General features: G+C 45.7%; 2 protein-coding genes across 2 annotated transcripts in view; both read right to left on the reverse strand.

Annotated features, from left to right (window-relative positions):
- pcca (propionyl-CoA carboxylase subunit alpha) overlaps positions 1 to 6,037 on the reverse strand; it is a 27,978-nt gene extending 21,941 nt beyond the window's left edge. Inside the window, exons 1-6 of the mRNA XM_035534778.1 lie at positions 5,964 to 6,037; positions 5,133 to 5,210; positions 4,104 to 4,151; positions 3,451 to 3,519; positions 1,577 to 1,690; positions 1,403 to 1,456 (exon numbers count right to left, since the gene is read on the reverse strand). Coding sequence (XP_035390671.1) covers positions 1,403 to 1,456; positions 1,577 to 1,690; positions 3,451 to 3,519; positions 4,104 to 4,151; positions 5,133 to 5,210; positions 5,964 to 6,017 — 417 coding nt within the window. The 5' untranslated portion in view covers positions 6,018 to 6,037. The remainder of the gene's footprint in view (positions 1 to 1,402; positions 1,457 to 1,576; positions 1,691 to 3,450; positions 3,520 to 4,103; positions 4,152 to 5,132; positions 5,211 to 5,963) is intronic.
- A 939-nt stretch (positions 6,038 to 6,976) lies between these two features.
- zic2b (zic family member 2 (odd-paired homolog, Drosophila) b) lies at positions 6,977 to 9,827 on the reverse strand. Its single transcript, XM_027022317.2, has 3 exons — positions 8,625 to 9,827; positions 7,869 to 8,032; positions 6,977 to 7,756 (listed from the first exon to the last, which is right to left on the reverse strand). The coding sequence occupies exons 1-3, from the start codon at positions 9,544 to 9,546 to the stop codon at positions 7,577 to 7,579; spliced, it is 1,266 nt and encodes a 421-aa protein (XP_026878118.2). The 5' UTR covers positions 9,547 to 9,827; the 3' UTR covers positions 6,977 to 7,576.
- Positions 9,828 to 11,715: the final 1,888 nt, after the last annotated feature.

Consider the following 11,715-nt stretch of genomic DNA (forward strand, 5'->3'; position numbering starts at 1 on the left):
GTTAGAGAGGGAGAGCCGGGTTGTCAGTATTGACAGGGATCGGATCACACTGTGACCATGTTTGCATTTGTCCATAAAGTGTCAGGAGTCCTGTTGCTACGGACTCGTGTCCAGTGAGGGAGGATGGAGACGTCAGGCTGGCATGGGCTTGGTGCAGTTGCCATGGCAATATAGCCTACCCCACCTACGGTTCCGCTTGCCTGACTGTCTCCTTGGTCAGATTCCAATCAAAACGCCTGGGCCAACAGCACGGCCCAAAAAACCCCATGACGCAGACCACAGTCTCTGGACTGTTTCGCAGTACAAAACAACACTTGAAATGAAAACCTTACCAGAATTAATTTGACAGCGCTTAGGAATTAGGTTTTTTTTTTTTTTTTTTTTTTTTTGTTTGTTTTTTTTTTATAAATACCATAGCAAGGACTTTTAAGACATTTATCATAAACATATGTGAGGCCTATCTACAATAAACAGAAGAGACAGTGGAAAAGGTACTGTAGAGAGGAGGAGGTGAACCGAGGAGTTAGTGTGTAGGAGTTAGTGTGGAGAGGAGGAGGTGAACCGAGGAGTTAGTATGGAGAGTCAGTGTGGAGAGGAGGAAGTGAACCGAGGAGTTAGTGTGGAGTGGAGGAGGTGAACTGAGGAGTTAGTGTGTAGAGTCAGTGTGGAGAGGAGGAGGTGAACTGAGGAGTGAGTGTGGAGAGGAGGAGGTGAACTGAGGAGTTAGTGTGTAGAGTCAGTGTGGAGAGGAGGAGGTGAACTAAAGAGTTAGTGTGTAGGAGTTAGTGTGGAGAGGAGGAGTTGAACTGAGGAGTGAGTGTGGAGTGGAGGAGGTGAACTGAGGAGTTAGTGTATAGAGTCAGTGTGGAGAGGAGGAGGTGAACCGAGGAGTTAGTGTGGAGAGGAGGAGGTGAACCGAGGAGTTAGTGTGGAGAGGAGGAGGTGAACTGAGGAGTTAGTGTGGAGAGAAGGAGGTGAACTGAGAAGTTAATGTGTAGAGTCAGTGTGTAGAGGAGGAGGTGAACCGAGGATTTAGTGTGTAGGAGTTAGTGTGGAGAGGAGGAGGTGAACTGAGGAGTGAGTGTGTAGGAGTTAGTGTGGAGAGGAGGAGATGAACTGAGGAGTTAGTGTGGAGAGGAGGAGGTGTTAGTGTGACCGTTTGGCCTCCATGTCTTTATTTGACCTGCAAATAATCTCACCTTATACATCACACCTTTAATTAAATTACTACAGGGGGGGCTCGAGCTGTTAATTATAAAAACACACTGTGTGTGTGTGGGGGGGGGGGGAGGAGATCAGCATGCAAAGGGGGGGGGTTCATTTTGACCCCAACTGTAAAAGTCATTTGAATATTCATCTCTCTCTCACTCACTCACTCACTCTCTCAACCAGAGATACTCACCAGCCTCCTGGCAAACTCCTTATTCTCAGAGAGGAACCCATACCCAGGATGCACCTGGAGAAACAGAGAGGGAAGCTGGGAAACGCAACATAAGGCTGTATTCCACACCTCAACACCACCACGTACCATCACCCCACACAGCACACACCCACACACACCCACACCCACTCTTACAGCCTGAGCTCCTGTCTGTCGGATGGCGTCCATGATGGCGTCCATGTTGAGGTAACTCTTACTGGTGGGGGCGGGGCCTACGCACACAGCCTCATCTGCCATCTTCACATGAACCTGAGGGAACACACACACGCACACACACGCACACGTGTGAAACAATCCCCACTCCGGATATGCTCAAGTGACAAACTTTGGATATGTTCAGTGACTGATTATTTTTATTGCCGTAAGATTACACCAGTCCACTAACAATACGGTACCACACGATATAAAGACGGGCATGATTTAACCCCCAAACACACACACACCCAACTAGAAATGTATCTGGCTAAGTGACAGACATCACCCAGGACAAACATTAAGCTGACAACTGCATCGGGGGTGGGGGTGTTGGCGATCACAACATTAACCAGCTGCCTCCTTCCACGCCTGCTTCACTTAACACACACTCACGAAGACGGAGACACACACGCGACGTGATGCCGCGTTCACACACACCACTCCCTCACGCACCACCTTCCTCTCCGCTGCGTATAAGAATAGCATAGCCGGTTCTATGTCTGTCCCGTGCTCTACACGGCGCTTCGGTTTCACTGATAAAGCGTCAAGCTCGACAACTTAACAAGTCTATTATTACGATTTCGATTTTTAAAGGTAAGGAAACGCACACAGTCGCCCTTCAGTTGTGGTTTAGAACACAGACCTGGAGGACCCAGAGGTGTGTCGGCGTTCTGAACACAACCGAGACGTGAACGATGGCTGTGTTTCTGAGACCTCTTTCACCACGGACCTCCAGGACGTTTACTTGGGCCCCGCCCACACTCGGCCTGGCCCCGCCCTGCCCGCCGGGGCTCCAACCCCTTCCACCTGGAACTACTTTCCTCTGCCACCTGGTAAGCCACAGCACCTCTGAGATCCCACAGGCACCAGGTCCTCCAGGCCAGGGGAAGCCGGTGTCTCCCTGTGGAAGTAGCCCACAGCCTCGCTCGACTAACGGGGAACGCAACGTGACGCGCTCCGTCGCTTTCCCACCAGTGTGGGAATAAACGCTGAAAATGTTCCCTGGCACCTCCTGAGATTCACTGTTCTCCAGCACCTCTTCTAAACTCCCAACCCATTCATCTCACGTCAGGCCTGATGACAAACAGGTGTGTTTGGGGTGGACCACAGGGTGGGGGGTGCAGCGGAGCTAAGAAAGTGTCCTGTGAAGAGGGGGAAGTAACACCCCCAAGAGCAAAGCAAGAGATGAACCTCCAAACGTCCGGTCAAACGCAGCTCGTGTCTTAGACAAGCGCAGAGACAAATCACCGTTTACACGGACTGGGCCCAGAGCTTTTGTAACTTCAATGAGAACCCCCCCCACCCCCCCTCCGGGTAATTATCTACTTTTACATTAGACTAATCAGATCTGCTGCAAGGAAATAACACAAAACAGAACTCTTCCACTTGGTGTCGAGGAATGTTTCCAATATTCAGCAAGTCTGCTGGTAAACTCTGCATATAACACCCCACCCCCACCCCAAAAAGGCAACCTCCTCAAAAAGACCAGCCCAGCAAATACAGACCAGCAAAACTCCTCTCATACGCATATAAGAAGCTCCCCTACTGTTCTGTTTGACAGGGATCTTTATTTGGGATCTCCTTAGAGACATCCAATCACATGCATGACTTCTCCCCATCCCCCCCTCCCAAACCATGTGCCCTCCCCCAGTTTAGACCCAAGCAGCAGGGAGGCAGCCTGGACCTAGTGTGAAAGACACTCTCATCACCTCCTCTATACATATGGAACAGTGGGATGATTGACAGCCATCAGTCACAGAGCTGAGGGGAGCACAGGGTCTTTCTACTCAAGCTGTTTGGCGGGACACACTCACCGAACTTGAGTCCACATCACTGTGCACGGCCACCGTCCGGATGTCCATCTTCTTACAGGTTTTAATCACCTAAGGAGGCGCAAAGAGCCCAACACAGAGTTGAGAAAATGCCAACGCACCCACGTAGGCAGGAGCCTGCACGCCTGTGCAGTCAACACCTCAGCTTGGTCCACTCCACCAGGGCACCACGGTGCAAAAATGGAATTAAAGAACATCAACTTGTTTTTTTCTGTCAGGTTATATATTCTGAAAATCGTATTTGTTTATTTGTGAAACACTCGTGAGACTTGTGCAGGAGAGGGATTGGTTTCCATGTAAAAGTGTACTTCACAGAATCTGGATGAATGTGCAGTATGTGGGTAGTGAAAAGGAACTTGTATTTGGATACCTGCACAACACACACTGACTGATTCAGTAAGTGTCCAGGCTGGAGAGTCTCAGGAGCTCAATTCCCTAATTAACATTCACTCAGGCATTTTTTATTAAGGTACTTTGACCAGGAAAAAAAGGTCTGAATTCTTTATCTGATATTCATATAGACCCACATCTAGAAGTGTTTGAGGAACTTCCATGGTAGGACATTTACTCCTAATGAAACACACACACACACACACACACACACACACACACACACACACACACACACCACTTACCCTGCAGGCAATCTCTCCTCTGTTTGCAATGAGGATCTTATCAAAGGTCTGAAGGAAGAGACACAAAACAGAGAGTATTTAAGACATCTGTTTTGACAACATGTCATTTGCCCGGTCGGTGCATGTCTGAGTATGTATGTCTCACACTTTCGCTTCTCTGCAGAATACATCTGCCAGCAATGTTTTTTTGTCTATTTAAAATGTCTGCCTTGCTAATTACAACCAAAGACCTTCTCTAAAAGGTCTACCCCTGTAGATCAGAACCCTCCTGTCAGGTTGCCCATCTCCACCGACATCTGCGCCAGTCTACAGACCATAGCTGGAGTCACAGGCTCAGTAGCACCAGAACCAGGTTGCGTGTGCGAGGCCCGGTGTGTGCTGGCCTGCCACGCAGTCACAGCGGGTCTCTGCCTTACACCATTAACACAAAACGTGCAAAAAGCACTTGCAGGAAGCGTCAGAGTGGAGAGCATGGGCCAGACGGGACTGCCCTTCAGATCACAACACACAAATGTTTACCCCAAAACACATTTTGCTCCATTCACTCACAGTGAGTGTTACTCTAAACCACCCCCATTCCGAAACCCAGTGAGACACACACACACACACACACACACACACACACACACACACAACCTCAGAGCCTCTGGGCACTGGCTGTTTGTTTGAAGGAGGCAGATCAAAGCAACTAGGATGCTGGCATGTTGTTTGTATTAGAGGCCGAGCAGCTGAAGACATTTGGTTCAAAAAGAAAGTGTGTCATGCGTGTGAGAAAGAAAGAAAGACACTTAGTGAGAGCGACCACACAAAAAGAAAAATGCTGTGCTCATAAACACCAAACACAAAACATTTTTTTATTAACAAAAAGCCCCAGACACCGAACACTGATCTAAGAGCAGTCATCTTTCATCTTACATAATGATATTTACTTGGACATGACAGGACACAGACTGATCCCAGGCCCAGAGTCTGACATTCCCAGAAATGCGGCCATGGGGCCAGTGTGAATCCTGATTGCCTGAGGCTTACCTTCTCATTCCAGTCATGAGTGGTGACGTACTGAGCACGGAAGTTTAGGAGCCAGCACCTGGGATGCAGAGTAGCACGCTACACCATAGACATAGTCCCGTTATTAATCTCAGACCATTGTTTCGCATCGCATAACAACAATTCAAGGTTACTGATGTTGTGGAGTAGTTGATAATTAGCATCACAATACAGTAAATTATTTATTTACAAAAGCCAACAGTATATTAACAATAAGAATAAGATATTAAGTATTAAATAAGATACTAGCTAATAAAAAAGTGATTGTTACAACAAATTTAAATATATATGACTAAAGCATTAACGGAATGGTGTGCCCGCTTTATGACATTGTTATTGATCCCATAGCTTCGTTTAATTAACAACAATTTTCTCACATTTTAACCAAGCTGGTGCTTGGATTCGACCTTTGAAATCGATTCGATTAAAAGTTTAAAAGCCACCCGGAGCATCAGGGTAGCCCTGTTAAGAGCGCAGTGACATTGGGGCTGCGTGGACAGCCGCTGCATTCAGCAATTATTTGTCGCACGGCATCTACAAACCGTGCAAATTAAGTAGTGCTTCGGAAAAGATAGTGCAAGTATGAAGTATGTCATCGCATCTGAAGACCTCGTCCACACTGACTTGTAGAGACACAAGACTGCTGGGTTAGCTAGCGAGTTAGCTATCTGGCTAGCTGGTTAGCGGAAAGCTTGCGTCCGTAAAACAAGGATTTGTACCTTATAACGTTATGGCACGGGCCTCTAACCAGCCCTCACAATTATCAAATCATTACTTTATCTAGATCTAAAAGCCTAAGGACGAAACTCTCACCTTTACTGCATGCAAAACTCTTTGAAAGGTTGGAGTGATTGTGTAAGCCGCCATGATAGCCGGTGCTGCTGACTGCTGCGCATTGAAATGACGTAGTTACGTAGGACAATTGGGGGCGTTGTCCCTTTCAGCCAGTGAGATTCCTGACATTCCTGGTGCCGAAACCTGCCTCCCCACGGACGTTCCCGTTCAGGTTAGAAGCTTCTCTACCGTGCGTAAAGCGGTTAGGCGAGAAAAAAAGAAAGGAAAAAAAAGAAAATAGGAATTCTTGGAAAAGTATTCATAGTCATGCAAGACTGCCATTAAGGTCATGCAAAAACATTAACACGAATTGCTGTAACCATATAGTCTAAATATAGTGAAAATGAAATCGTGTTAGAAAATGATGTGACGTATATACTTGGACTTAACTGCTCATTCTTTCGGATCAGTTCTGAAAAACTAGATGAAAGCTAGATAACCGTGTCACAAAAGTAGATGAAAGTGATGAAACTAGATGACTAGAGTGAAAACGAAATAGCCTATAGGCTACTGTTTCTCCATCGTGATATAAACGTCTATCTATGTTTGTGCATTTAAACTAGATAACGAATACGCTAGGCCTAAACCATTCCACCTCAGTCAGGGTGAGCTTATTCAAATAGTTAATCATATAGCTGTTATTTGCTTTATAATAGGACTTGTTTCGCACGTATAGGTCTGCATTTACAAGACAATGTATTTTCCTCGCCAAATTCTTGAATGATCAAAATTTAAAGGACTTAACCATTAGGAATAATCTTGGTTAATTATGTTAAACAATTAGCTCTAAAGGAAATACGTTAAATTTACTCAAAACAAAAATATATTTCACAAAATAAATGAAGCATGCTTCAAAATACATCAATGCAACGTCCATTAGGATGCTAGTTTGTTTATTCTCTGTTCTCGACTATAAAATACACAAACGATTAATATTATTTACTAAAATTTACTTTATTTTTAATAAGATTTATTTTTACATAGGTTATCGCAGTTTTATATTTTAAAACCGAGAAACGTTTTTAACAAAACACACTGGCCTGAGGGTGACATCACTGTACACGATTTAGTCCAGAAAAGGGTTCATAAATATTTTGCATCGTAATCAATACATCATTTGCTGACTTCTAAAGAATACTACATGTATTTTAAAATGGTTTGTCATTTATCTAAACTTATTGGTTACAAGAAAATATCATTACAACGTAAAAAATACATTCACAAAATTATTTTTTTTTTCACGTCACGTTCATTTTGGCACTTTCAGGTTACGTTAATAGTCATAAGATTCGGCTTTTCCAGGAAACCATTTCAGCACGATAATTCGTGGAATTGCATTAAGACATAAGCACAGACACACTTTATACATCCTTCAGACAACACAGAAAAGCTAACATTCTTCATACGAGAAAAACAACATCCACTGCCCATTATACACAGCAGATAATAGCCTCCTTCTTCGGTGTTAACAGTGCAATACTGGTTTTGAAAAAAACAAAACAAAAAACATAAACCTTCATTTATTTTGTAGCCTATATACATTTCTCCGTACTACCCACCACACCACATGAGCTGCTAGATTTTTGTCGGTATTAAACGTACCACTCGCTAAAATTGGACGTTAAGCTATTATGTCCGCTGTTGTTTAGAACCACGGAGTCAGGCGACAGGGTGCTTTGGGACTCGGAGCACGGTGACACCAAGTTGGACGACTCGTAACCGGAGCTTCCCGCGGGTGAGGACTCGTTTACTGGGCTTTGCTCGTCGTGGACCTGGGGAAGAAAGCACCGGTATTCACCGGTGTCCAGAGTTATATTAATATCCGGAGCACTTGGACATTTGGTTACGCGCATGACGCGCAGACGCACTACAAACTATTAGTACCTTCATGTGCTTTCTTAGGGAGCTGGGATGAGTGTACGACTTATCGCACATTTTGCACAGGTACGGCTTGTCGGATGTGTGAACGTGCATGTGTTTCTTCCGGTCACTGCTGTTGGCGAAGCGTCTGTCGCAGCCGTCGAATTCACACAGGAACGGTTTCTCTCCTGAAAAGAAAGTAAACGACAGTACATCAAACAATATTATCTGCAATATTTTTTGTTTAAATGGGAAAGTGTGGGCTAATTATTTTTTAAATGGCATGTATTTGCTTCTCTTATGCTTTGCAGACCCTCCCGGGTTTTTGGCTGCTTGACGTCAAAAGAGCCAGAAAAGCTTACAGTTGGTGGTATTAGTTATACACCAGAAAACGCCAGGTCTTCGCCGCACACCAGTACGCCACATTTACGCGTCATTCCATCCTCAATAAAAGCGCAATTCACACGTAGTCTTAACAGCGCTTCCATCTATAGCCCCACTGTAGCAGCCTGGCTTCAGCAGAAAAGTATACGGAAACGGAATATTAGCACTAGCACTTGCTGATGAGCCAAAGTGTAGCGGTTAGAAGTTCGTGAAGTATTCTAACTAGAAATGCATTTTGCGCATATCTGAGAGGAGTGACAGTTGCAAACAGCAATCCGTACTGACCCACATAAAAATAAGTATAATGCATTATATATTGTTGGCACGGTATGAGGGCAATAAAACATCCGAGACATTCAAAACATGTATGTAACAATGCATTCTGCGTGAAATTACCAGTATGTGTCCTCTTGTGAATTTTCAAGTTCTCGGAGCGCGCGAAAACCTTTCCACATCCAGGGAATGGGCAAGCGAAGGGCTTCTCTCCCGTGTGCACGCGTATGTGATTGACCAGTTTGTATTTCGCCTTGAAGGGCTTGCTTTCCCGTGGACAGTCTTCCCAAAAGCAGACGTGATTACATTGCTCCGGGCCTCCCACGTGCTCCACGGAGACGTGGGTCACCAGCTCGTGCATGGTACTGAACGTTTTGCCGCAGCACTTCTTGTGCTCGCCGTGTTGCTCCGGCTCGATCCACTTACAGATGAGCTCCTGTTTTATGCACTGCTGCCGCATGTAGCGGAAGAACGCTCCCGAGTGATGCGCCGCTATATTCACGCTCATATTTAGGCCATACTGGCTGTACGGGTCGCCCCGCGGATTGGACACCTGGTGGTACTGATCCGCCCGTCCGAAGACCTCACTAGGTAGTCCGAGACGCCCGTTAAGCGCGTTTGGAGAGCCGTGATGCGAGGCATGTTGATCATGGAAGCCGGGGAAAAGTAGGTGCCCTTGCCCCTCCGGGTGTGAGTGATGGAGTGCTCCGGTGGCGGAACTGAAGAGCGGGTGTTGCCCGCCACTCGAAGTCCCCTCTCCGAATCCACGGCTGCGCAGAAGAAAGTCCCGCGTCGAGTTGAAAGTGGAGCTGGCATAAGATGCGGCGTGCGCCACTGCGTGCGCGCCGAGTGTCGCGGCGGTGTAGCTGGGTGCTTGCGAGGCGAAGGCTGCGCTGTGGCCAGGCGAGAGCTCGGTATGGTTCATCTTAAAGGCGCTCACGTGAGCGGACTCCATGAAGCTCGCGTCCCTGTCCTGCGACTCGCTCGCGGAGTGATGCCGAGCAAATCCTAAACCCGAAAGCTGATGGCTGGCGTCCAACAACATCGCTCTATTTGATCTGCCGACTAAATGATGGCGTGTAAAAATAATAAAGAACGATTAAAAGAAATGTCTCGTTCCCAGCATAGCCCCGCAGATAAACAGAAAACTATCATGCCACGTTTTAAGTGACTAAAGTTTTTTTTCAAAATCGCAACATCTTCGCGTGAATTTGAAATGTCTGGAAATATCTTTGCATGCGTTTTTCCAGGTATACGCAGGCCTTGGCGCAGATCTGCAACAAGCAAAAGCCGAGTAGGTCTTGACACACTTACACTTTTAGTTGTCCGTAGACGTCTGCTACTTTTCGGAGTTCACTTGGTTTATCTCCGTGGTGTCCCCGGTTCCCCACGCCCATTTTACAACTGGAGCCATTCTATTCAACCACCGCCATTGGCTGACACCGCGCCCGTACTGTCGTCCAATCAGAGACTAGTTCGCTGTGAATAATCGTTGCTCAGCTTTTGCTCAACATATAGGCTATAGTGGTATTATAGCAGAATTTCAGCGAATACTGAATTGCTCTGAGTAGAGATGGGCATGTACTGATGATGAATATAAACGTAATTTAAAGCATTACTATAATGTGTGTGGGGCGGGGGGTATGCGCGCATCTGAGTGTGCGCGACCTGTTTACCTGTTATTCCGCCTGTGTACGTGGATAAAAACACACGTGGAGTAGAAAAAAATGTGTCATTTTAAAAAAGGGGCAACCCTGAGTCTTAAAAAATCCAACCTAAAGTGTAGAATACCAAAACCTACAGATGTTATCGCGCTACACCGCTCAGTTTGTCATGCAAATGAGGTTGTATAACAACAGAGGGTCACACGCTGCACCGTGCCACGTTCGTCTGTGATTTTTAATTCTGCAGTTTTTAAAACACTCCAGTGTTTTTAGCACGTTTCTTCTTCTGCAATAGGGCGGGGTTCGCGGCGCGCGTGACACCCCGCAGCCGAAGGGGTAGCCCGCCGCTCGCGCCGGTGACGGTGACCTTGAAAGCTGCGTTTGCAGCTTAGACCAGCGCATGCAGCGAGGCTGGATGTCCTCCGTGAAAATGCACAACTAACGTAAATGCTTTTATCCGAAACGATTATAGGTGCGTAATAGGTCCCGTTAAGTACAGGACACAGGCCTACATTGTGTAGAGAACAAGCGATTTATAATTTCTGATAGAGTGTGGATATTAAATTGTATACCTGTCTCGGGCCTATTTATACAACCTGGCGTGAATTGCATTTTTTTCGTGATTATCTGTGTAAAGTACTACAGTTAACAATAGACTTTTACGTGGTCTACTAAGCCGTCTTACTTCATATGCTATTTCATGTTTAATATCAATGAGGCTGTTAGAACACGGACAATTCAACATCTGCACTGCACATCTGCATATATGTATATATATATATGTATATATATATGTATATATATATATATATATATGTATATATATATGTATATTATATATATATATATATATATATATATATATATATATATATATATATATATATATATATATATATATATTGTCACCGCCACATCTAAATTAAAAATTAAATGTATTGATTGATGTTAATGAAGTTCGAAAGACGTAGAGATCATCCGCGTGGACTTCACGAATTCATAATATTTACGAAAACTGCATTTATTACACAAAGCTAAAGCAGGACCAGCACATTCCCGCCAGTACACGCCGCCTCGACTTAACGCTTGTAAAACAAAACCTTCCTTCTTGCTCTTCTCGCTTGAGAAACCTCCCACGAAAACCAACAGTTTTGTCCGAGCTATTTGGACAAGGACTCACAGCTCCCATGACAAGTCGTGAAAAGAAAGGAAAGAGGAAGACACGGGTGTGCTGTAAAGTGGCGAGTCACTCGCGAAAGACTTTGAAGTGAAACATATTATCTGGCCCGCATGCCTCTCGGTCGCCCCAACGACGGCGGCGAGTTGGCAAGAGCGCCATTGTGGGTGAGCTGCCCCGCTACAAAAAGCGCACTCCGAAATGACCCAACCTGTGGGCAGATTTTCACGCAGTGAACCCCGAGCTGGCAGCATACTTAGACTCCGAGACGCCACTTGCAATGCGAGTAAAATCAACAATGTCACTGGGTTAAAATGCAATCTGTGTCCGCTCCTCACCTTTTGCACAGGAGCGCATTTTTGGAATACTGACC

The sequence above is a fragment of the Electrophorus electricus genome, chromosome 16 (genome assembly GCF_013358815.1).
Source record: "Electrophorus electricus isolate fEleEle1 chromosome 16, fEleEle1.pri, whole genome shotgun sequence".
Lineage (NCBI taxonomy): Eukaryota > Metazoa > Chordata > Actinopteri > Gymnotiformes > Gymnotidae > Electrophorus > Electrophorus electricus.